Source organism: Moschus berezovskii, chromosome 24, assembly GCF_049115385.1.
Source record: "Moschus berezovskii isolate FMDL1 chromosome 24, NW_MosBer_1.0, whole genome shotgun sequence".
In the NCBI taxonomy this organism is placed as follows: domain Eukaryota; kingdom Metazoa; phylum Chordata; class Mammalia; order Artiodactyla; family Moschidae; genus Moschus; species Moschus berezovskii.
In genome coordinates this window covers 30,935,384-30,960,614 of record NC_142483.1, presented here as the reverse complement: position 1 = coordinate 30,960,614, position 25,231 = coordinate 30,935,384, and the positions used below count along the sequence as shown (strand labels likewise).

General features: G+C 45.8%; 1 protein-coding gene and 1 long non-coding RNA gene across 3 annotated transcripts in view; one reads left to right on the top strand and one right to left on the bottom strand.

Annotated features, from left to right (window-relative positions):
- Window positions 1–2,009: 2,009 nt before the first annotated feature.
- On the bottom strand, window positions 2,010–8,972 carry LOC148774028 (uncharacterized). The gene is made up of 4 exons (XR_016036131.1): window positions 8,837–8,972; window positions 5,065–5,138; window positions 3,251–3,408; window positions 2,010–2,143 (listed from the first exon to the last, which is right to left on the bottom strand). It is a non-coding gene; the product is annotated as an uncharacterized LOC148774028 (long non-coding RNA).
- Window positions 8,973–9,945: 973 nt separating this feature from the next.
- Window positions 9,946–25,231, top strand: part of EIF4E3 (eukaryotic translation initiation factor 4E family member 3) — a 250,464-nt gene continuing 235,178 nt past the window's right edge. The window contains exon 1 of one of the 2 annotated variants that reach the window (XM_088831579.1): window positions 9,946–10,192. In XM_088831579.1, coding sequence (XP_088687705.1) covers window positions 10,023–10,192 — 170 coding nt within the window. In that variant the 5' untranslated portion in view covers window positions 9,946–10,022. The remainder of the gene's footprint in view (window positions 10,193–25,231) is intronic. The other variant, XM_055414324.2, reaches the window with a different exon arrangement.

Here is a 25,231-nt window from a genome sequence, read left to right as displayed (position 1 = left end):
TTCTTCTGTGTCTTTCTTAGATGTGTGTGGATTAACAGGGGCCTGTGCTGTCATCAGCAGTCGTGACAGTACACCTGTTAACAAATCACCCCAACTTCCAGACCTGGCCCACATCATTTGGTAAAAAATAGTCACTAATGCTATAGGAGAAAAATATGTCCCATTATAAGTGAAGGTGGTTTTGTATTGTCTGATTTCCATTCTTTACCCCTTCACTGTGCGTCAATAGGTTTATATCATAGGATTCATTTTCATTTTATGCCTTTTATTTACGCACCAGTTCTTTTGCAAGTAATTTTAATTCTCCCTTTTATGAGAGTGAGGCTCTGTGTCTGTGTACTTTTATATAAAATAAAGGAAATGATTGTTTTTAATGCAGAATTGAAAGAAATATAATGGATTTCAGCTACAACAATTTCTCCCCATTTAGAGGAGATGAACACCTAGTTAGATGAAGAACGTCATTCCTAGTATAATTTGAATACATCCTGTTTCCATGACAACCTGTACTTACCAGCTTGCCTGGCAAAAGAAGTGTTTAGATCCTTTCTTTGATAAAAGATTTGACCAAACACTGGAGTTCCATTTTTTTTTTAAATTCCAATAATTTAATTCCAGTTTGGGGCTGTTTTTCTTTTGAACATGGGCTGCTTTTGAGTGAAAGAAACCTAAAAGGCATTTTGTAGTAACGTCACCTTCAAAATAAAAGGGGGGATTCACAGGCCAAATGCTAATAAGCATGGGAAATGAAGATGTTTTTGCAAATCATAATTATTTTCTCATATCTTTCAGTTAAATTAAATCAACAGAGATGATGCAACAACTTATTAAGATGCTATTTGATTTGATAGAGAATGATTCAGTTATTCATTTCCATCTGGACGTTATAATCATTAAGCTTGTTTCCTCACTGCTAATGTATGTCTTGCCCTTATGGGTGATTTGTGCCCTCTTGCAAGGAGTATGGTCTTATTAATGGTTTTCCTTCAGAAGAAAGATAGGAAATTATTTGCATCATTAACTCTGTTTTTGCAAAATATGAAAAAAAAATGCTACTGTATTTTGTTGACAAGACTATGTTTCATTTTAGGAATGATAGAGAATCAACTCAAAGTTAAAATAATCCAGAGTTTAGTTCTGAGGGTTCTGGAAGTTTTTGAAAGGAGAAAAATTATTCTTAATTATCTCCAAGATCATTGTCAATGATAGTGAACATTTATGACACAAGACATACATGCAAGGTAATCTATGGGGTACCATGTTGATTGTTACTCCACTAGGGACCAAATTTTGTTACAGACTTTGTGTAAATAATATGTGCATATCCTTTACTTCCCAGGAAAAGACACCATCTTATCATAAAAACTAAATAAATGTTTAAAGAAATACCACAATGTACAAATTAGTATTAGGTACATAATATGTACCAAATGAAAATACCAAATAAGAAAGAAGTAAAAAAAATTGATAATATCTTTCTGTTTTGGGAGCATGGAATTCCTGCTCATGGTAAGAGATTAAGTAACTGCAAGATGTCATTAGCCTAAAATGTTGTTTAAAAGCATCTTCATGATTCCTAATGTAGCACTTTGCACTGTAGTTATTGTTCTAAAAAACTAATGCAATTACAGGTTTTTTTAAAGGAAAACAAATACTGTAGTTTCATTTCAGAAATTGCTTTATTTTCCTTTTCTAATCACCCATTAGTTGATAATAGCTTTTCAGATTTCAGACTGCTCAGCTCTTAAGTAGTAAATTACATAAAATATTTCATGACTGTTTTAATCATACAGGGATTCATCATCCCACTATTTATTAAGGACCTGTTACGTTAGCCACCTGTTTTGTGAAGACCACAGAGGTGGACTTTCCACCCTCAAGGAACTTTGGTTAATATGGGAAGTGAGGGTATCTGTGATCATCTGTTGGGGGAGGTTGTTGTTTTTAACATATATATATATACACACACACACACACACATATATATATATATTTATTTTATTTATTTGGCTGCATTAGGTCTTAGCTGTGCTACATGGGATCTTTTTAGTTCCAGCATGTCAGATCTTTGGTTGTGGCATTCAAACTCTTAGTTGAGGCATGTGGGATCTACTTTCCTGACCAGGGCTTGAACCTGGGCCCCCTGAAATGAGAATGTGGAGTCTTAGCCACTGGACTACCAAGGAAGTTACCAGGTGGTCATTTTATAACACGGCTCATCATCTTCTAATAGTTTGTTGAGGAAGTTGATGTTTTCTATATCAGGATGTCTTAAGCCATGAAACAATGCAGTTATTTAAGTTTAAACATAAAGCTTTGGAAAGCACAGCGCCCTTCCTCAGAATACTGGCTTGCGAAATGTTCCACTAGTGATACCTGAACCATGATTGAAAGCTCAAAACCAAATCTTACCCGTAAAGCAGTTAGCTTCTTAGCTGTGAAGAAGTGACCAGCAATAAACTCCCACTCTACCCACAATTGTCAGCTGGCCATGGGGAGTGAAAGCCTCCATGATGGACGTGGAAACCCATGTGCCACAATACGTGCTCCATGGACGTGCTCTTGGCACAAGCAGCCTCACAAATTTGCCCAGGACTCAGGAGGGATTTTTCAGGACTTCAGTGTTACAGTCCTGAGAGTCTCAGGCAGACCACGACAGTCACTTGCTGTCTATACTCTTCTCTGAATCTCTAAAGTGCAAAGGAGAATACCTGTGTTCACTCAGCACAGAGGACGGGGGGCTTCCCACCAGGAATAAGGAAATAGCACCCAGCACTTGTGGAGCATTTTATGGCTCATGCAGGGCCTCCAGACAGAACTGTGAAGCAGGTCCTGGTGGGGAGTCATTTTTTGCATGAATAAAAAGAAGAAGCAGAGAGCTTGCTTTGTCCCAAATCACACAGGAGTGAAGGGTGGGCTCAGACACACACTTCTGTATCTTCCTCAGCTCACATAGCCTTTCTACTGTCCACCTTTTTCTCTCCTTTAAAAACTTCCAAAAATAAGCAGAAACCAACACTGTACTGTAAAGGCGGTCTCCTCCAATTAAAAATCAATTAAAAGTACTTTTCAAAGACCAGGTGGAGGCCTACTGAACTTCTTCAGGTCCAGTTTCTGATCTGAGCCATCCTCACCTCTCTGGTTGATTGACTGGCCTGGTGGAGCATTAATAATTACTCTTTGATAAGGAGCCAGTGATTTGTAGAGAATATTTATTGTAGGGAGGGGAGGGCATATAAAGAAGACAAACCTTGATAACAATTTAAATGCCCAACAGTAGGAGTTGCTTGTTTGAATCATGGTTCTTCCAATCAGTGAACTACTGTGGGGTTCCAACAAAAGTCCTTAAGTCTGAATTCTCAAAGTGGTCCCAGAACCGATGTTTCTGAAGTGGGTGGGGCTTTCTTCCTAACCAAGGAAAAAAACATGGTTACTTCCCAGCTTCCCTGCTGTCAGGGCAAGCGGGTTCCTGAGGAAAGGAGTTTGGGCACCTGCTCAGATGTGCCTCTGCAACTCTGGATCTCCTGCCCCTTTCTGGAGTGTGTGTGGTGGCTGATCCCCTGCAGTGAAACTTGCTCTGGCCCTTGAAAGAGGGTTAGACAGTTTGAAAGGACAGGGAAGAGGAAAGATCTCAGGTAAAAGTGCCAAGATGTGAGTGCACACAGTGTGTTCACTGGGTGGGGAGTAGACAGATCACTGATGTCGCAGCTTGAATCTTCCATGTGCCGTACTACGAGGGGTCATAGGCCTGCATGTCATGGCAGAAGGGAGGACCCTCCAAAGGGAAGAGCGTGTGTCCAACTATGTATATTTCCAAACACATTTCATATATATTCCTCTTTCCACATATATGTAAATATAGGCATATATAGTACATAACCATATATATTTGGAAATATAGTTGCAGATGCATTTGGAAAGGTGGGTTGGGTGGAAAGGATTTCAAATGCTACATTGGAGATCTCTGACCTCAGCTTGTTAGACACAGCCATTTAGCCATTTGCTCGGGCTTTTGAGGAAAGAAGTAAAAGGAAAAAGGTGCTATTTTGGAAGACTAACATGCCATCCACACAGAGGATGCACTGGCGACAGAGAACGTCTAGACACTGGGAGATGAATTCATAGACTGTTGTTTTCCGTCAGTAGCTGCTGTGTACCCAGTTCATGTACTTAACGGATGTTGATGACGTGTTGTCCATGTGGCTGACACTGGGCTAGGCAGTAGGGCACAGCAGTGAAGGCGAGGGGCCTGGCCATCTAGGACCGGATATTATGGTGTGGGAAGCAGTAGATCTGTGCGGCTGTGACACGTGCTGGCAGGAAATGATCAGGGAGGAGGACCTGCTCTAGCGTGGGAGGCTGGGGAAGAGCTTTGTCCAGAGACCTGAGGGGGAGAAGGGGCAGAGGGGCTGAAGTGGAGATGCAGGAGAGAAACCAGCAGGTGCCGATGCCTCCCGACTGCAGAGCAGCTCTGGGGAGTGGGAGAGCACAAGCGTGGACAGGCAGGAAGGATCCTGAAGCTGCTGAGCCCTGGTGGCCACCAGAGTCTGAGGTTTCCCTTGAGAGCCAGCAGTGGAGCATTTAGGCGTGGTCAGGTGGATGTTTCAGGACAGGTGCTCAGGGTGCTTCCTGCCGCGGGTTGGAGGACCCTGAAAGCAGGGAGGCTAGTATGCTCTGCTTGCCCAGGGCAGGTGCTACCCCTGGGAATAAAGAGAGAAGACCGATACAGGGTGGGAAGAACAAACCAAGGACTCTGGGGCTGATGAGTGGATGGGGAGGTGGATGGTGAGACAGCCCAACCTCAGTGCCACAATTCCCAGGCTCAGTGACTGGGGGCACCTCTGTCTCCTCACTGCAGAGGCTTTAAAAAGTGCTCTTCCCCTTGGCCCTCTCTCTTCTAATTGCAACCCTGAACCAGGGTTCAATTGCAATGCCTGACCTTCAGGCATCTTTTCGATTCTAGATGAGTAACAATGCTTTTTCCATGTGCAGCTTGCAGGGTGCCTTAGATGTGTTTTCTCATGTATGCCTCAAAGCAGCGACCAGAGGGAGCTCTGTTGTTACCTCTTTGTGGAATGTGGAGCTCAGCAAGGTGAATAAAACTTCCCTGGGTCACACAGCTTCCGCAGGGCAGGATCCTGGTTAACACAGGATTCATTCTCATTAAAGCAGTCTCTCTTACACCACATGACAGCCTCCCCCAAGAACTCCAGTGTGGCACCCAGAGGCATTTCTGGTCTCTCCCACCCCTCCAGCCTTGCCCTGGGTTGGACCAACTGCAGTCCTTGCCTTCACTGGAAGCGTCCTTCGGAGTCTGAGCCTCTACCGGTCATTTATCTGCAGAGATTGAGGTCTGCCACCTAGTGGCCACTGCCCTCCTTTTTTGCTTCCCTGCTTCTATAAGAAGGGAAGACAGGAGTTTCCACATACAAGACAGGCCTGCATATTTATAGCATCACACCCTGTAAACAGGAAACTTGTCAGTCTTAAGGAGCCTAGTAACATAAACATAGCACATTGCCAATGAGTTTCTGCATCCATTCAGCAAACACTTAAATATATGTGTATATATAGATATAATAATATATCCATTCCGTTGGAAAGTGTGCTTCCTGAGACAGGGATTTCTTTTGTCTGTATTGCTCACTGAGAAATCTCAAGAGCCTAGAACAGTGGTGTTTGTATGGCAGACATGCAACAAATATTTACTGATACAGTGGAATAAATGAATACTTAACATGTGCTGCATCTTTACTCAATATCGGGCACTTGACCTGTACATTTTCTCGTTTAATCCTAATGGCAGCTCGAGAGGTAGGGATCATCAGTATGACCACTCCTCAGATGTAGGGACCGAGGTGCCGAGGGATAAGAAGCTTTCCAGGTTTGGGGAAAGCTGGCATTTGATTCAGGTGTTCTTACTTTAGAGGCCCATGCAGAGTGCCCCTTGTGTGCCAGGCCTCGTGTGCAGCATTGCCACCATCCAGGCACGTGGTAGAAGTACCACCCAGGGACCAGTTGCTGTCCCCCTGCCATGTTTTGTCTTTATTGAGTGAAGTTCCCCTTTCCATGGTGCTGTGACAAGAATAAATGGCATTCAGGAAAGGCAGGCCGACCAACAGTGAGTCCCTGTCCCTAGCTAACTCGGTGGCTGAGTCACCTTGCCACAAACCTCAGTTCTCACGTTGGTAAAAGGAGGAGACTGAGTTTGGAACCCTGCCTTCCCTTCTAGCTCCAACATTCTACTGTTCCTGTGACTCCCAGGGAGCTGGATTGAGTGGAAGAGAGAGGACCACTTGTTACTAGGCAACCAGTACTCACCTCACCCATGTTGCCATGGTGATGGTGAAAGTTGGGCTGATGGGATTACCAGCTCCTGTTAATTGCATATGAGAGCTCAAGGTCTCTTGTCTCTTTCCTGCTTGTTCTCGCCATCTTACTTTCTTATTCTTCTGGGAACTGTGGAGAGATCTCCTTTCCTTCATCTGCAGTGTCCCTGAGGCAGCCATAGTACAATGGAAAGCAACTGGAAATGGAGCCTGGCTGTGCCTCTGAGTAGCTGTGTGACCTTGGGCAGGTTCCTCAGCGTCTCTGGGCCACCACTGCTCTATTTGGGAAATGAAGGTGTTGGAATAGTGGTCCCTGTCTAAGGCTCTTCCTGGCTCTCAAATCCTTTGATGCCTAGGGAACATGTCAGGGGAGCAGACCACGCTGTTACTAGGCAACCAGCAGGCACCCTGCCCAAGTTGCCTTGGTGACTGGATGCTGGAAGGGAGGGGAATAGCTGCTGCAGCTAATTGCTTAATTATTTATGAGTGCCTCAAGTCTTTTTGTTGTTTTCATTGCTAGGGGCTGTGGGGTCACCTTCTCTTCCTTCCTCCTGCCACCCCAAGCCATCTGAGTGGCGTGCTACGCAGTGGGAGAGCACGTTGGCCTGGACCTCAAGCTACCCACGTTCTAGTCCTGCCTCTGTCATTTCCTAGAGCTGTGGCCTCGGGTAAGTTCCCTCACCTCTCTGGGCCTCAGTTTCCTCATTTGTAAAATGATGGGTGTGCATAGATAGTCTCCAAGTTCCCGTTCTACCCTGAAACTGGAATCCCTGCGGTCCAGTTGCAAAGCGGGAAGGAACAGGGGAGTTTTCCTCACTGATTATCTTCTGAGGATAATTCTGAAGAGAAATGGTTAAGAAATGGTTAATCATTCTCTGAAGAGAAATGGTTAGCAGTGGTTAAGTATCTTACAGGATTCTAACAGGAAGGGAGTGAAAGCAATGCCCACTGTCCTCTCCTTGCTTCTCCCCTTGGTCACATCACCAGACTTCTTTAGTAATCTTAAGGTGATTTAAATTTTATATTTTTCACAGATCTCCTACTTCCAAAATAGATTTGAGGGGTTCACAATATAAGATGCAGATGTGCAACTGGATCATTAAAAATAGGAATACATTAATATAAAAATAGTGATCCTTTTTCATTGGTTACTATTGAAGTTTTGATTGAACATCAGATGTAATTTTGAGCATCCTGGAAGCCAAAGCAAAAAGAGGAAGGTGCGTAACTGATAATAAAGACAAATTGCCAGACTGTTCCTAGTCCTAATTTCTGAAAATAATGTATCATGTGGTGTATATTCTTTTTTAGAAACTGCAGATGAAACTTTTAAAATATCCCTTTCTTGCTGAGAGTATTGTTACAGGACATAAGGAAGAAGCTAAACTTGACAGTTTGACTAGTTCTAATCATCACTAAGCAAAAACTCTCTTTCAACCAATACCTTAGAATTTTATATAAAATTTGAAGATGTCACTCAGGAAATATAAAAGTTTGGAATCTGCCAGTATTTACAAATCATTTATATATAAATGTATGTAACCATTTTACACATTAATTTAGTAATGTGTATCAAAATTTTAGATGTGGGCAAAAGTTCTACTTCTCCAAACTTACTCTGAAATAAACTGGTGGAGATGAGGAAAGACATTAAGTATAAAAATGCTTATGGTAGCATTATTCATCAAAGAAAATGACTGCAAACCAAATCTCGAGTGTTAGTGAAGTAAATTCTGTTACTTCTTTAGAATTATATTACTTTGCAGTGCTTAAAATGAAGTAGATTTATATGTTTTGATATGAAAGTCTTCAAATATGTTAAGTAAGATCAGGAGGTGCAGCAGTGGTATAAAATGCATCTATTTCTTTATAAAAAGATATAGATAGGTGTACCATATATATACGCTTTTACATGTATACTTGCGTTTTTCCGGAAGGAAACTATAAACAGTGGCTTCCTCTGGGTAACAGTATTGATAGCCTTGGGAGGGAGGGAGGCTTACTATTCACTCTCATTGTTATCATGTGCACCTGTTAGTCTTCTAGTTAGAGAGGCAGTCAATACTGGCAGTCAGGAGCTAGATTCTGGAGCTGGAATACCTGTGTTCAAATCCTGGCTCTCTCTTTTTAGCGGGGTGACCTTGGGGTTAATTTAATTTCTCAATTTCTCATCTGTTGAATGTGCTAATAATAGTACCTTCCTCATTGGATTTTGTGAGGATTAAATGAGTTAATAACCCTTAAGTGCACAGAATAGCTTAAACAATGCCATATGTGCATTTTCTTGAAAAAAAAAATAAAGGTAAGCAATAGCAACAAAAAAGGGCATCTAACCTAAAAGGCCCTTGTATGTTAGAGTTGGAAGGACTTTTAAATATGTCTCTGCTTCTAGCATCATACTTTGTATAAAAATTGTGTTCAAAATGAGGCCAGCAAAGCAACATTCTTTCATTGTTGTCATTTTACCTGAACTTAGGAAAGGCATTTACCTTAGGAAAGGCACCTACCCTAGGATTCATACCAGGTGTTTGCAGTGTCTGTGACTGGCCTGATCCCATCTGGTTTTGCAGCTCCTGTTCTGGTGCAGTCAGAGACACTCAAGCTAAGAGCAGGATGTAGGCTAGGCCAGGCAGAGTATCTTTGAGGAGATGGTGCTCTATATCCACAGCTGGTCAAGGCCAGAGAGGGACTGTCCAGAAATTAAAACTCCAGGAGGGCGTCCACGACCCTGCCAGTTAGCACGTGTGTCCACGTGGTCGCATGCCTTTTGCTTTTGAGAGAGACTGATAGACACCTGGTAAGGGGCTGTGCCTGCAGGACCCCTCTTTGGGTTCAGGAATCTTGCTCTGTATTCAGCGGTGCAGAAAGCCGAGGACTGTGTTCAAAACTGCCCCGTTTCTTCCTCCATTCCTCGTGGGTGCTTTGGGGCAAGCGTGGAGAACCTGGACTGACTCTGGGCACCCTCGGTTTACAGTTGGTCACACTTGGGCACACGGTGACCCCTTCAGATCCACTGAGTTAGGAAGTGGGCGACACTGACCTGTGACCACTTTACGGCCGGATTAGTGGTCCAGGTTCTGTCTTTCATTCTCAACTCTTGCGCACTCCAGTCTCGGGTTCATTTGGCCAGCGGTTCCCCAGGCATCTGCCTGTCACATCCAACTGTGCTTCCATCTGCCCTTCCATCCCTTCATCCTTCCTCCAAGCATCTCCCAGCTGTCCCACCATCCTTCAGACTGCTGGTTTGTCTGTCCTCACCTCCTCCCCACTCGCCATATGCGTCTGACTCCATCCACTGGACCATCCATCCGCCCATTCCTTCATCTTCCTGTAGCCCACACATCTGTCTCGCCCGTCACCCGTCAGCCTGCAGAATTCACCGACTGACCCTGTGCCCCGCGCCGCGCAGCCTGGAATCGGCGCCCGCCGCCGCCCCCGCCCTCCCTCCGGCCCGCCGTCCATCGGGCCGCGCCCGCGGAGCCGGTGCCCGGCGCGGGCCGTGCTTTGGTGCGGCGGCCCCCGGCGGCCCTGTGGTGCGGCTCCCGGGCGGGGCGGGCGGAGGGCCGGGCCGGGGCGGGGCGCGCGCGGGGCGGGGCGGGGCGGCCGCGCGGGGCGGGCGGGGGCCGCGGTGACTCAGCCGCAGCGCGGCCCGCGGTCGGCGCGTCCGCCGGCCTCGCAGGCGGGGCGGAGAAAATGGCGATGCCCCCGGCCGCCGCGCCCCCCGCCGGCGCCCGGGAACCGCCGGGGCCCCGCGCCGCCGCCCCCGCCGCCGCGCCGCCGATCGGCCTGCAGCAGCTGTCGGCGCTGCGGCCCGAGCCGGGCGGGGTCCCGCTGCACTCGCCCTGGACCTTCTGGCTCGACAGGTGAGGGGGCGCGGGGCCCGCGCCGCCGCTTTGTCTCGGCCGCCCGCCCGGGCCGGGTGCGCCGGGGCCGCCGACCCCGCGCCCGCCCCGGCGCCCGGCCCCGCCGCGCGAGCTCGCGTAGACCCAGCTCTGAAGCCCAGGTTTGGACCGGCGCGAGCGGCCGTCGGGCGTCCTAGGCCAGGAGAAAAAACACGCAGTCCCAAAAGTTTCGGTAGCACTTTCCCCCTATATTTCCTTCCGAAGAAGCAGTGCCGGCGGGCCGGCATCCCGGCTGGGCGGTGGGAGATGCCGGGCCTGGCGGGGGTGGTCTATAAAGTGGGGAGAGTGGTGCTGCCCTGGCTACGCCCACGGGGCTCTTGGGGAACTCCGGAAAAGACCCTCACTGTGACAGCGCTCCGGAGAGTTGACCATGGGAAGTGTGCGGCGGCGGTGGTTTTATGGCACAGCGGGCGCCTGCCCCCCTGCCCACCGATGCTGCCTTGCACACTTCTTCGAATTCTTTCTCATTCACTGGGCAGCTATTTCTTGAGCACTTACTGGGGACCGACCCACACGCCTCCGAGGTGCCGGGGATTCAGTGGTGAGCCGTCCTTGTTAGTAGAGTGCAGACGATTGCAGCTTCCTCAGGGCAACAGCTCAAGTACCTTCTCAGAAATGCCTACCTGACTGTCACATCGAAATTAACACTCTTCATTCCTATCACTCCTACCCTCCCTGGTCTTCATAATATTTATAATGCTACCGAGTTATGTTGTGTAGGAGACTGTTTTTTTTCAAACTGTCTCAACCTCTCAATACTTACCCCTCTGTTCCGGGCCCTGTGCTTGACACCTAGTAGGAGCATAAGAAATTTTTGACAAATGAATAAATGGATGAATTGCAAAGACCCTTCTTAGTATCTGTCACACATCCGGTGCCCAAGGCTGACACTTGAAGATTGTCCCAAGAGCTTACGGAAGTTTTGATGACACTGTGTCTACTCTGGTTAAGTATTAGCAAGGCCCGGATGTGACAGTTTTCTGTGCAAGTTACTCAGACACAAATCTGGTTTTTAAAAGCCTTGCGTAAAATACGTGCAAGACTTTTTAAAAATGATGTTCATCTTTTCTTAGGAAGACAGGCTCATTCCTTTCTTCCTGTTGGAATTAGCACCCCTCTATAAGACTTAACAGTTTGAAGTCATTGTCTCTTTCTGGAACACAGAAAAGTTAGGGGGTGGGGAAGATACAATGAGTCTTTTTTTTTTTTAATGTTTTCACTTTCATTATGAGATGCTGAAAGAGCGTCTTACTGTCATAACAAGAATGGTTTTGGCAAACTAGCAGAATGAAATCATATGCGTCTTTGTTTTTAAAAGTGTGTTATATTGCTGTTACCTGGTATCTGTTTTCAAGATGTTAAACCTGGACTTTTGTCTACAATGAAGACTGTGGGCTGCTGGAATCAGTATTAAGAGAGTTTGTTTATAAACATGCACAACATTTTTAAGACCATTAATACTACATAGCAACACAACTTTTAAAGAATATCTGTTACCCTTTTTTGTGAAGTATAGTCAATGTATAATACTACTACAGTGTACAATATAGTGATCATAATTTTTAAAAGTTTCACTCTATAGTTATTATGAGTGGTTTTATAGCCTATGTTGTATAATATAGCTTTATAGCTTAATACAACTTATAAAGTATATCTGATATCTTTTAAGATGAGAATATGGTGATTTCATGAAGACAGACTATAGCTTTTCTGCTGTGTATTTGCACATTTTTGTTCTCTGAAAGCCAGTAATCAAGTGAAATATGTTGTTGCCCCATATCCAAATCTGTAACAGAAGTGGCTGTATTCATTTAGACATTGTATTTAGTTCCAACACTGCACATCTGAATTCCTTTTGCCTGATCAGTCATCCCATAGGTTTTATTGAACTTTCTTTACTTCTCTGGAGATGCAGAGTGCCTCTCTTCCCCTTGAGGTTGTGAACACATTATGTTCTGGAGGTTCCCAGATATCTTTTTCCCCCAGAGAAACAAGATTGTAGAGAGGGTGGTAAGGCTCTCCGAGAGCCCTCCATTGCACCCTTCTCCCCAGATAGCTGATGTATGCGCTGATGAGATCAGTATCAAGAACCACACCTTCCAAAGGTCTCCTGCTACTTACAAGTCTACTTACTTGGCACTGACCTCCTGGCCTGTCCTACCTTTCCGCCTACTGTATAATAATGAACGAATGACCTAGCCTCCGTAGGGCCTCACCTTTGTCGTTTGTGAAATGAGGATGAATAATCATAGGATGCATTAGATAGGGGTGTTCGGTGGGTTACATGAGTGCTATGAGTGTACAACCTCAGCGTTATTATCCAGTGCTCCCCAGTGAACCAGCCATCTGCCATCAGTGATCCTCAGGGCAGCTTGTCTGATTTCAGTGTTAGAAAGCCAGCATCCTAATTTATTCCCCTCATGGATGGGTTTATGAGTTCCCCACCCCCACCCCTACCGTCATGGAGTTATTTGCAGTGCCAATAGTAAAACTCCAGTAGGTTCTTATTTGATTAGACTGCATGGCTAGAGATTCAAACTTTTGGGGGATACTTTTGGCTAGGGATATAGGATGCAGAATTTTCCTCCCCTTTTCTGGGCATTTGAAACTCTCTCTTGTCTGGACTCTTGAGGCCACTCTTGGTTGTGTGCCTCCGACTGCTTTGCTTTCATCTCTCGTTGGCCCCTCCGCCACCTCCTCTAAGCTTGATCTGCGGTGCTCAGCGCTCAGGCCTCTGCTTGTTCCCATGTACACCAGTGATCTCATCCAGTCACAAGGCTTTGGGCTCCATCTGGACCGCTGGTGATTCCCAGGACCCTGCACTGGTGCATTCAGCTCTTCCTCTCCGTCCCCATGTGGAGGTCTGATACACATCCCGGCTTGACACGTGCCAGACTGCTTCTTCAGCTGCCCTCCCCATCTTGCCTCCTTCAGTTGAGCCACCTCAAACCAGACCAGTTAGCAGCAGCCCTTCCTTCCAGTTGTTCACCCCGCGCTTAAAATCTTAGAGTCACCCATGACTCTCTTTTCTCTTCCTCCTTATCTGCCCACTTTCTCTGGCCCCTTCCACATCCTCCCCCTTCCCACTGCGTCCATTATCAGCAAGTGCTAATGATCCTGCCCTCAAAATCTATCTAGAGTCCAGTGTATTCTCACCACCTGCATCCCAGACCCTGTGCCACACCACGTCTGTCTCTTGGATGAGGGAAAGAGCATCCTCACTGCTCTTCCTGCTTCTGCTCTTGCCCCACACAGTTTGTTCCCGTCATAGCAGCCAAAGCAGTTCCTTGGAATACCGTAGTGAAAGCCAGTCACCTCTCTGCTCCCCAGTTGTCTCAAGCAAAAGCCAGAGTGGTTATCACAGCCCTTGAGACGGCAGCATTTCCCGCCCCGCTTAGGACACCTTTCTCCTGTCTCTCTATCACTCTCTCTCCTACACATGCCCTTCTAGCTCGCTGGCTCCCTGGCTCATTCTCCATCATCGCAAGCCTGGGCCTTTGCCACTGAGGGGCCTTTCTGATGGGCTGCTCTACCCTCAGTCACATCTGCTGGGTCTGCACTTTGCTTCCCTCTAGTCTCTGCTTCAAGGTCATCTCAGCAAGCCCTGCCGTGACCGCTGATAGAAGATGATGCACACCTCCTGACTCCCTCCCCAGGCCCCTGCCTCCCTTTTATTGTCTCTGTAGGATTAGCATTGCTTGTCTGTCTTCTCTCACCAGAGTGTACGCTCCCCAGGGTTCCTCTCCCCACTGCTCTATCCTCGACTCCTAGTTCAGAGCCTCAGACAGCCTAGGTTAGCCCTCACTAAACATTTAGGTGTTACACTCAATATGCCTGCAAATTTGTAAAACTCAGCAGTGGCCACAGGACTGGAAAAGGTCCGTTTTCATTCCAATCCCAAAGAAAGGCAATGCCAAATAATGTTCTGACTACCGCACAATTGCACTCATCTCACACGCTAGCAAAGTAATGCTCAAAATTGTCCAAGCCAGGCTTCAACAGTACGTAAACCTTGAACTTCCAGATGCTCAAGTTGGGTTTAGAAAAGGCAGAGGAACCACAGATCAAATTGCCAACATCCACTGGATCATAGAAAAAGCAAGAGAATTCCAGAAAAACACCTACTTCTGCTTCATTGACTAAAGCCTTTGACTGTGTGGATCACAACAAACTGTGGAAAATTCTGAAAGAGATGGGAATACCGGACCACCTTATCTGCCTCCTGAGAAATCTGTATTCAGGTCAAGAACAACAGTTAGAACCGGATGTGGAACAACAGACTGATTCCAAATTAAGAACGGAGTACATCAGCATTGCATGTTGTCACCCTGCTTATTTAACTTATATGCAGAGTATATCATGTGAAATGCTGGACTGGATGAAGCACAAACTGGAATCAGAATTGCTGGAAGAAATATTAACAAACTCAGATATGCAGATGACACCACCCTTATGGCAGAAAGTGAAGAGGAACTAAAGAACCTCTTGATGAAAGTGAAAGAGGAGAGTGAAAAAGCTGGCTTAAAATTCAGCATTCAAAAAACGAAGATCATGGCATCTGGTCCCATCACGTCATGGCAAATAGATGGGGAAACAATAGAAACAGTGACAGACTTTCATTTTCTTGGGCTCCAAAATCACTGCAGATGGTGAATGCAGCCATGAAATTAAAAGATGCTTGCTTCTTAAAAGAAAAGCTATAACAAACCTAGACAGCATATTAAAAAGTAGAGACATTACTTTGCCAACAAAGGTCCATGTAGTCAAAGCTATGGTTTTTCCAGTACTCATGTATGGATGTGAGAGTTGGACTATAAAGAAAGCTGAGTGCTGAAGAATTGATGCTTTTGAACTGTGTTGTTGGAGAAGACTCTTGAGAGTCCCTTGGACTGCAAGGAGATCACATCAGTCCGTCCTAAAAGAAATCAGTCCTGAATATTCATTGGAAGGACTGATGCTGAAGCTGAAGCTCCAATATTTTGGCCACCTGATGTTTGAAAAGACCTTGATGCTGGGAAAGATTGAAGTCAGGAGAAGAAGGGGATGACAGAGGATGAAATGGTTGGATGGCATCACCAACTTGGTGGACATGAGTTTGAGCAAGCTGCAGGAGTTGGTGATGGACAGGGAACCCTGGCATGCTGCAGTCCATGGGGTTGCAAAGAGCCAGACATGACTGAGTGGCTGAACTGAACTGGACTGACTGAAACATTTAGGAGCCTGTTGAAATCTATCCTCAGTGACTTTCCCTTCAGGAGAAGGGGATGATTTTGCTCTAATTATCATTTGCAAATCTGCATCCTCACCCTGACCTCTCTCCTGAATTCTTACACCCAGAACCAACCCTGTGATGGTTAGCACCACCACGTCCTACCTGGAATCCCCTTCTTCCTCAGATGCCCTTCCCCCTCCATTTCTGTACTTCACATTGTCCATTTACTCTGGGGAGACTTGCTCTAAGCCTAAGCCGTCCCCTCCTCTCCACGTTCTTCCCTCTGCACTCCCTGGTCCTCTCCAGCCTCAGTTACACAGTAGCTTCTTGCTTCCAAGCCTGTCCTTTGTCCAGGCATCTCCCACACCTTCAGAGTTAGCCTTCTAAGTGACACCTGACCTCATCCTTTCTGCCCCTCTCTTCTGCCACAGTAGTCAATTTTGACTGTGTCTCTCATCACCTAAGGGTGCCTCTGTCATGGGATTGTGTGCTCCAGACAGGTAGAATTGTGGATCTCCACCCCTGCTTCTACCAGAGCAGGTCTGATTGGTTTTGGTGGTGGTGGTTTTTAGAAGTGAGCTACGTTCATTTGAAAAAAGCATTCCTCAGCTTTGAAAAAAATGAAAACCTTAGGTTTGCAGATTATGGTGCAAACTTCTTTATTGCTCATTTAATGTGAAACTCACCTTTTTAGCCTCATCACCTATGTCTCAACAATTCCATGTCACTCAGTCTATTCTTTCTGATAACAGCAGATGCCTGCCCCTTCTCCTGGATAAACCATGGACTTGCCAGCCTCAGATATATCTCATGATATTGCTTCTGCTTGGGGTGCCCTTCTCCCCTTCTTCTCTCTGAAAACCTGCCATGCATCCTTTGAGGCCTTTCTGAGATGCCAGCTCTGTAATTGTCCCTAATTACATAATAGCCCTTGGCCCCGGCAGGGTTAAGTGCACCTCCTTTGTGTCCCTGCAGCATTTTTATAGCATGTATTTGTATTAAGGATCGTTGATGCCTCTCCTGTCCCTCCCTTCTGATCATGAGACACGTAGCTGCCTTGTGTCTGACTCCCAGAAGGAAGTGTGCCTTACAGTGTGCATTGTAGGTACTTGGTGAGTATTTACGTTTTTTGATCATAGCCGCGGGCCCTCTCTGCATCGCCCAACTCCAGCCCGTCATGGTTTAACTTCACCCAGTCAGTTGAAATACAGGCCCTCACCCTGCTCTAGACCTACTCCATCAGACCTGTGGCGTGGCATGTGCATTTGGAACACATGGAACACATGGACCCTCATGTGCATTTGGAACACATGGAACACATGGACCCTCATGTGCATTTGGAACACATGCATTAGGTGCCTAACGTGACAGTTAGTGTTGTACTTATTGATCAAATTGCTTAAGCGTATCAGTTGCCAGTTACTCTTGTAGCTGCTGAGAATGCAGAGATGACAGCGTGGGCCTGGGCCTCCTAGGAGTTCCAGGAGGAACTCTGTCTGCTTCGATAGCATCGATGAAGAGTTCGGTGAGGGACCTGCCTTCCAGGGTGAAATGTGTCCAAGGGCATTCCAGTGGTGGCTCCATAATGACAGGCATGATGGGGGCAGGGTGGGACCAGGCTTGACACAGAGGACCCCCAGAATGTCCTTCCTCACCCCAGAATGCCCTGCTGTGTCTAGGCGCGGGTGGGTGACAGGGAGAGAGGAGCCGGCATCTCGACTTCTCCTATTCTTTTTCTCCATTCTTGCCTTTCTGAACCCACAAACTCTCTTACTTGCCAGGATTTTGTTTGCTGTAAGAGGCAAAGTGTTTCTGGGTACTTCAGGCAGGGAAAGGCCCAGACCTAGGGGCTCACAGCCTCTCACCTGTGGGTCAGTAGCTGCTTCCTGCAGACAGGCCTCAGGACCTGAGACATCCTCACTCAGAAAACTTACCAGTCCTTACCTGGTATGTGGTAGCTTCTTGAAAATATATTTTCCTGCTTTCAGTGTAACAGATGCCATTTCCTTATTTCCAAACCTAAGGCAGCTGGCCCTCAGTGACCCGTCATGGTGACAGATCAGAGCCTCGCCATTTTCACTTCCGTTGTCAGCTCTAACGCTGTTATACTTCTTTTTCCCCCATCCTCTGTGTACTAAAGGATTCATCAGATACCTAGATCAAAGAGTCGTAGTTGCAACCATCAGGGAGCTCATAGGCCAAGATTGACAGTAGATGGAAGCAGGGAAAAATCAAACGCAAATAAACACGCAAAGATAAAACATTTAGATTATGTGGGTACTTTCAGCAGATGCACTATTAAATGTTATTAATAGGCGCTTGCCCATTTTTGCAGGTGACTCTTTCTCAAACAGGAAGCTGATGTAGCCACAAGCCACAGATCTATCTAAAACTGATTAAAGTGAAATCATCTCTAATGGGGTGAATGATAGACAAGGGATGCTCTTCCTCGTGTATCTGGGCTTGTGTAGGTTTTCTCTGTGACAGCCGAGCCTGATGTTAGGAAATTCAGCAAGAAGACTGGCTTTTAGGAGTCATATCCCTGGCTTTACAATTTTCCCCATTTAAGTTATTCTCCTGGCTGAAATGAAATGATCTCCCGTGAAAATAAGGTGCAGTCATCATTCATCTTTTTGCCAAATGTTTATCATGTACGTGTGCACTGTCCACGTGTTTCCATAACTTGGCTGTCCTGTACCATACGTAAAGCTTTAAACACCTTGTTTTTCACTTTCACCAATTAATATTCACTCCTGTTTATTCAGTGCAACGGGCAGATGACTGGAGGTATATGTAGTTATTCACGGAATCCTCACGGTACTGGAGTGGGCCGTACAGCAGCATTTTGCATATGAGATGCTTTAGGCCCAGAGAAGTGACTTACCTGAGGTCTCAAAGCTAACATAGAACAGAAACAGGATTTGGAGTAAGGACTGTGTGACCCCACGCACCAGCATCCCTCACTGCACTGAACACTGCTTCCCTGTGAGTATGAACGATGAATGGCAAACAGTTCTCCCATGGTCAATAGCTTTAGATGTGGGAACTGGGCTGGACTTCTCAAATAAGGAAACTGGGGGCCAGTGTTACAGGAAATACATAAGCCAAGGACTCCCTGTTTCAAAATCAGCAGGGAAAAAGAAGACAGTCCCACCTAAAACTCATATTTAAGTGCTTTTATAGGATTGTCCTTCACATTTTGTTTATAAACATGTCTTAATCATCTCTTTGGATAATTGAAAAAATATCATTATTTTCGTAGATGCATTTTTTTCCCAATGATTTTTTTTTTCATTTTTCTGATGATGTTGTCTATAGTTGATTTAGTTTAAATGAATTTTTTTAATATAGTTGCTTTATAATGTTACTGTACAGCAAAGTGAATGAACCACGCATGTACAGAGTTCATTAGATTTTATTTCCCATTTCTTGTGATTTGCTTTAGATGATGTAAGTCAAGAAACCTCAAACTTGAATGTACAGACAAATCCCCTGGGATTCAGCAGGTGTCAAGTGGGGTCTGGAGACTCTGAAGCTCTAACAAGCTCCTCGGTGATGCTGCTGGTTGAGAGACTACAGTATAAGTGGCACAGATGTGGGGAAACCTTTCCAGCTTCTTTCCTTTATTGGAAGCATCTCCAGGAATCCAGGTCCCTGGCAAGGGGTGCTGTGCTCCACTGAGAGCTAGCTAGGCAATGGTTCACATCATTTCTTTAAGTACTTACGAAGGGATCACTCCTTCTTAAGTTCATCTGTCTGCATGTATTTTATTTCTGAGCTGAGCCTGCAGCAGCCAGGTGGGGTTTAATGGAGAAAGCACATTTGGACTGTTGGCAGGTCGAGGTTGAGGGTTCCGCATGCAGGAGAGTTGAGAATGTGTTTGGTCCAGAGTTGTGTTCATAGCACCAAGCAGAGGAGGGATCTTGCCAGAAGTGATCAGTTTAGGTTAGTGACAGAGCCAGGTTGCCAGGGACCCTTGGTTCTAACTCTGCCACTAGTCAGCCATGACTAGTCACTGTTCCCAGATTTAGTTAGCTTATCTGCAAAGTGGGGTTGTAACCATTATTTAATTAAGAATTTAATTAATTGGTAATTGCTGCTGCTGCGTCACTTCAGTCGTGTCCGACTCTGTGTGACCCCACAGACAGAAGCCCACCAGGGTCCCCCATCCCTGGGATTCTCCAGGCAAGATCACTGGAGTGGGTTGCCATTTCCTTCTCCAATGTGTGCAAGTGAAAAGTGAAAGGGAAGTCGCTCAGTTGTGTCTGACCCTTAGCGACCCCACGGACTGCAGCCTACCAGGCTCCTCCATCCATGGGATTTTCTAGGCAAGAGTACTGGAGTGGCTTGCCATTGCCCTATACTGCTTAATGAATGATGCATGCACATGGCATATGATGTGTGGTCATTTTACCTACTGGGAGTGCAGTAAGTATCTCTGGAATAAGAGAGGATAAAAATGCTTTGAAGCATCTCAGACTTCAGTTGAGCTAAATGAATTCTGTTTTGTGGAGATTCTCAGGGACCTGTTTTAATGAGTCCAGAAAGATGACTTGTAAATAGCACATTACATTTTTGCATATAAATGATGGTTATGTGCCTGGAAACCACTTAAGTATGATAGTTGGTCCAACTTACCAAACTTCCTGCCTTCTCCTAACTCCCCAAATGAGAATGGATTTTAACTGTTTTCACATAGAGAAACTTAAGATGCATATGTTGTTATTCTGTCATTAAGTTGAAGAGACACAGGAGTAATATAAAGCTGGACTTGGGCATTTTGTAAGTTTAAGGGTTCCCCTGACATCTTTTACTAATCATCTATTTGGCAGACCTGGAAGCATTCCTTCCCACTTCTGCCTTGACCATTGGCTTCCGGATTCACCAAGTCCAAGTGGAAGCAGCTCATGGAAGCTGTGGCCTTAAGCCCAGAGAGACTGGCACCCTATGGCCTTTCTTTTCTAAGGATGGATCCAGGAGGTTCTAGGCTCTGTGTAACTCTCGTAGAGTTCTTGGGATTTTTGCTGTCTGTCCCACAGGTGAGAAAATGCACTTGCCGTCTCTGAGCTCTGATTGCCTCCTCCTCTGTTCCTCTGCTGCTGCTGCTGGTGATGACAGCAACCACTTTTTAGATACTAGGCGCTGTGGAAATGCTTCATGTGCATTCACTTCTGTAGTCTAAGTAGAAAAGCAGTGAGGGGTAGAGTCCATGTTCCTAGGAAAGGGGAAGCGAGGATCAGAAGAATCAGGCTCGTCACACAGCTGGTGGGTGGCAGAGCTGGGAGCTCAGATCTGTCGACTTCAAACCCCTCTGCTTTCCTGCCTTCCTGCTGCAGGCCAGTGTGACTCTTGTTTGGTAAATTATCTTAAAATGATGACCTGCAGATGTGTTCCTCCTGAATTATGTTCCTTGTATCCCATTTTGGGATATCATTGTTGCTAGGGATCCTGGTGACATCGATCCCTGTCATGTGTCTCTGATTCTCCCCCCTCCCAGCAGTGTGGCTTGATGGGTGGTGACGGAGGAGAGAATCACGGGCTATAGCAGTGGGTGGGCCCAAGGAGGGAGCAGGTCATCTAAGAAGGGCTGAGAGGGGATTGCCCTAAGATGTGTTATCTGTGACTACCAGTGTTGAGTGACTGCTTGTTTTTTACTGCGCAGCAGACTCATCCAAGAGGAAGATGCTGGGCATCAGAGCCAGAGAGACCAGGAGAGGAACCCAGATCTGCTACTTTAACAACACGCTCAGTTTTGAACTCTGTACATGGAGACAGTGGTACCAGTACCCTGGCAGGATTGCTGTAAGGAATAGAGATCTATATATGCAAAGCCCTGTCATATAGTACACGCTCAATAACAGGAAGCCATTATTACATTACTGTCATTAAATCACAAGGGAAACTTCTAGTGAAACAATTCAGACTCCTTGACCTGATCCATCCAGGAGACATTTATTGTTCTATTGCTGTATTCTCAGCTCCAGCTGTGTACTGTGGGGGGCAGATGCAGTATTTAAAGAATGTGAAAATAGGTCCTGACTCCTTGGTTCTGTGATTTGCCACAGCTTTGGCTGTATGGCCTTCTAGAAATGGACATAGTCAATGTATGTATTTCTTTCTCAACTTTTTCTCCCACTTCCTGCCTCCCAGCACTGCACCCACCGCCCCAAAAAAAGTATCTAAATGTTATTTCTTTGCCTTCAGATATCCGGGGAATTTAGAGAGGCAGGGGTGCCTAGTTCTAGAATACACACTCCATCAGGACAAGGACTTTGCCTAGATTGATCACTTTTGTAGCCCCGTCAGCTAAAAGAGGTGTGCAGTGAATCTTTGTTGATTGAACAAATTATGTCTTCTCAGGCTGTTTCTTATATGCCTGTGGCAGGGTTTCTCGGCATGGACTCTTGACAGTTTGGACCTGATCCTGCTTCATTCTGGGGGCAGTCCTGTCCACCATGGGGGGTCCAGAGCAGCCCTGGCTCTTACCCAGGTGGTGCCAGTAGCACCCTCCCCGTTGTAATAGCCAGAAGTGTCTCTGGATGTTGCCAAAAAACCTTCTTCCAGAGGCCACATCACCCTTAGATGAGCACCCTTGGTCTGCAGAGAGGGGTTTGGGTTAGGGTTCTGTTGAGAGGTTTGGGTTTTTATAACATGAATAAAGTAAAAATATTTGTTTTAAGATGTGAGAATGTACTCTGTGATAGCAGTAAAAAAAAAAAAAAGAAAAAGAAAAGTTTCATTGAAATCCACTACAAACACTTCCCTTCCAGTTGCTGCAACTGTCTGTCAGAGGAAGTAGGAAGAGAAGGTGCGGGCTGGGCTGACTGGGCTGACGCTGTGCCAGGAACCGCCGGCAACTGCTGCTTAAAGGAACAGTAACTCTGGATGGTACAGCTTCCAGTTCAATTTGGAATCAGCAAGTCCAGTACAGACTAACCTGTTTACAGGGCAGATTACTTATACATCTTGGCCAGTTGGTCTTTTTAAGATCGATTCTGTGGATATTTGGCCCAGGATTGCTTGTTAAAGATAGCTGAGGTTCAGGCATGAGGTGTAGACTTTCTTGTGACTCTACGGATCAAATTTGGCTTACAGAAAAATGAGTTTTCTTATACTGGCTAAGCCAATTCACCACTATCAGAAACACTGTTGTCTTACTTTGACACCTGGGTATTCATAAAACTGTCCAGCAGCTGGAAAGAATGTTGAAAATGAGAGAATCTGACCTCCTTCATTAAGAAATTAGAAAACTCAGCTTCCATAGAAGCTGACACTTTTCCTTTCAAGCACCAATGCATCAGCATCTTGAGATATTAATCAGAATAGAGCTTTTTTGTGCATGATCCTATTGCTTTTAGCAAGGACCTTCTCTCCATTCCGTTCCGTCGCTCAGTCGTGTCCGACTCTTTGCGACCCCGTGGACTGGGGCCTAACCAGGCTTCTCCATCCATGGGATTCTCCAGGCAAGAATACTGGAGTGGGTTACCGTTTCCTTCTCCAGGGGATCTTCCCAACCCAGGGATCGAACCCAGGTCTCCCGCATTGGAGGCAGATGCATTAACCTCTGAGCTACCTATTGCAAAGACTATTCTAAGAAAGTAATATGGACACAGTCTTGTATTAAAAGTATTATAGCATCCAGCAAAAACAGCCTTGATGGGAACACACCAAGAGTCATTTGTGAAACTCCATTAAAAATATAAGTGTGTAGATGGTATAACTGGACAGTTTAGCAGTGAGGGTGTAAAGAGCGGGAAATCTCAGATTACCTGTATTCAGATGAGGTTTCTGTGGCTTGGGGCACATTACCAAACCTCTGCAGGCACTGGGCAGCTCACCTGAAGATGGTGACAAGTAATAATGACATCTAAGTACACGGACTGGCAGGAATTCGGCACTGTAGTGAAGGTGGCTTGCTTATTAGCATATAAGCAGGAGTTCAGTCCACACACCCCAGCCCCGGACATGGTCATCCCACTCTGAGAAGCGCTGCCTCGTCGTCTCATGCTGTAGCCCATCTTTAACTCTAGAAATTAGATTTCTCTGAAAAACTTGAGCAGTCGAGCTTTGTGTAATTGTCTCCTGTTCTAGAATATGAGTAAAAGACCAGAACATGGAGACAGAGGCATTTTAAAAGAGACAGATAAAGCAAAGGTTTATCAGTGATTTATTTTTCTAGGTTAAATAGTGATATCCTCACGTTGTATTTGCTTAAATTGACATCATGCTGTACGAGGTGAACACTCAAATTATAACTCATTCTGCTGCTGCTAAGTCACTTCAGTCGTGTCCGACTCTGTGTGACCCCACTGACGGCAGCCCACCAGGCTCCCCTGTCCCTGGGATTCTTCAGGCAAGAACACTGGAGTGGGTTGCCATTTCCTTTTCCATTGTGTGAAAGTGAAGTCGCTCAGTCGTGTCCGACCCTTAGCGACCCCACAGACTGCAGCCCACCAGGCTCCTCCATCCATGGGATTTTCTAGGCAAGAGTACTGGAGTGGCTTGCCATTGCCTTCTCATAACTCATTCTAAACCATCATAAATTGAATGATAACTTCAGAAGTTAGCAAAAATTCAAAATGCAGTTTTAAAAATGAAAAAAATGCTCAGTACATTTTCCTACCTTTCAGTTCAGTTCAGTCGCTCAGTCGTGTGTGACTCTTTGCGACCCCATGAGTCACAGCACGCCAGGCCTCCTTGTCCATCACCAACTCCCAGAGTTCACTCAAACTCATGTCCATCGAGTCGGTGATGCCATCCAACCATCTCATTCTCTGTCATCCCCATCTCCTCCCATCCACAATCCCTCCAGCATCAGAGTCTTTTCCAGTGAGTCAACTCGTCGCATGAGGTGGCCAAAGTATTGCAGTTTCAGCTTTAGCATCAGTCCTTCCAATGAACACCCAGGATCGCTCTCCCTTAGAATGGACTGGTTGGATCTCCTTGCAGTCCAAGGGACTCTCAAGAGTCTTCTCCAACACCACAGTTCAAAAGCATCAATTCTTCGGCGCTCAGCTTTCTTCGCAGTCCAACTCTCACATCCATACATGATCACGGGAAAAACCATAGCCTTGACTAGACGGACCTTTGTTGGCAAAGGAATGTCTCTGCTTTTTAATATGCTATCTAGGTTGGTCATAACTTTCCTTCCAAGGAGTAAGCGTCTTTTAATTTCCTGACTGCAATCAGCATCTGCAGTGATTTTGGAGCCAAAAATAATAAAGTCTGACACTGTTTCCACTGTTTCCCAATCTATTTGCCATGAAGTGATGGGACCAGATGCCATGATCTTTGTTTTCTGAATGTTGAGCTTCAAGCCAACCTTTTCACTCTCCTCTTTCACTTTCATCAAGAGGCTTTTTAGCTCCTCTTCACTTTCTGCCATAAGGGTGGTGTCATCTGCATATCTGAGGTTATTGATATTTCTCCCGACAATCTTGATTCCAGCTTGTGCTTCTTCCAACCCAGCGTTCCTCATGATGTTCTCTGCATATAAGTTAAATAAGCAGGGTGACAGTATTCAGCCTTGACGTACTCCTTTTCCTATTTGGAACCAGTCTGTTGTTCCATGACCAGTTCTAACTGTTGCTTCCTGACCTGCATACAGGTTTCTCAAGAGGCAGGTCAGGTGGTCTGGTATTCCCATCTCTTTCAGAATGTTCCACAGTTTATTGTGATCCACACAGTCAAAGGCTTTGCCATAGTCAATGAAGCAGAAATAGATGTTTTTCTGGAACTCTCTTGCTTTCTCCATGATCCAGCAGATGTTGGCAATTTGATCTCTGGTG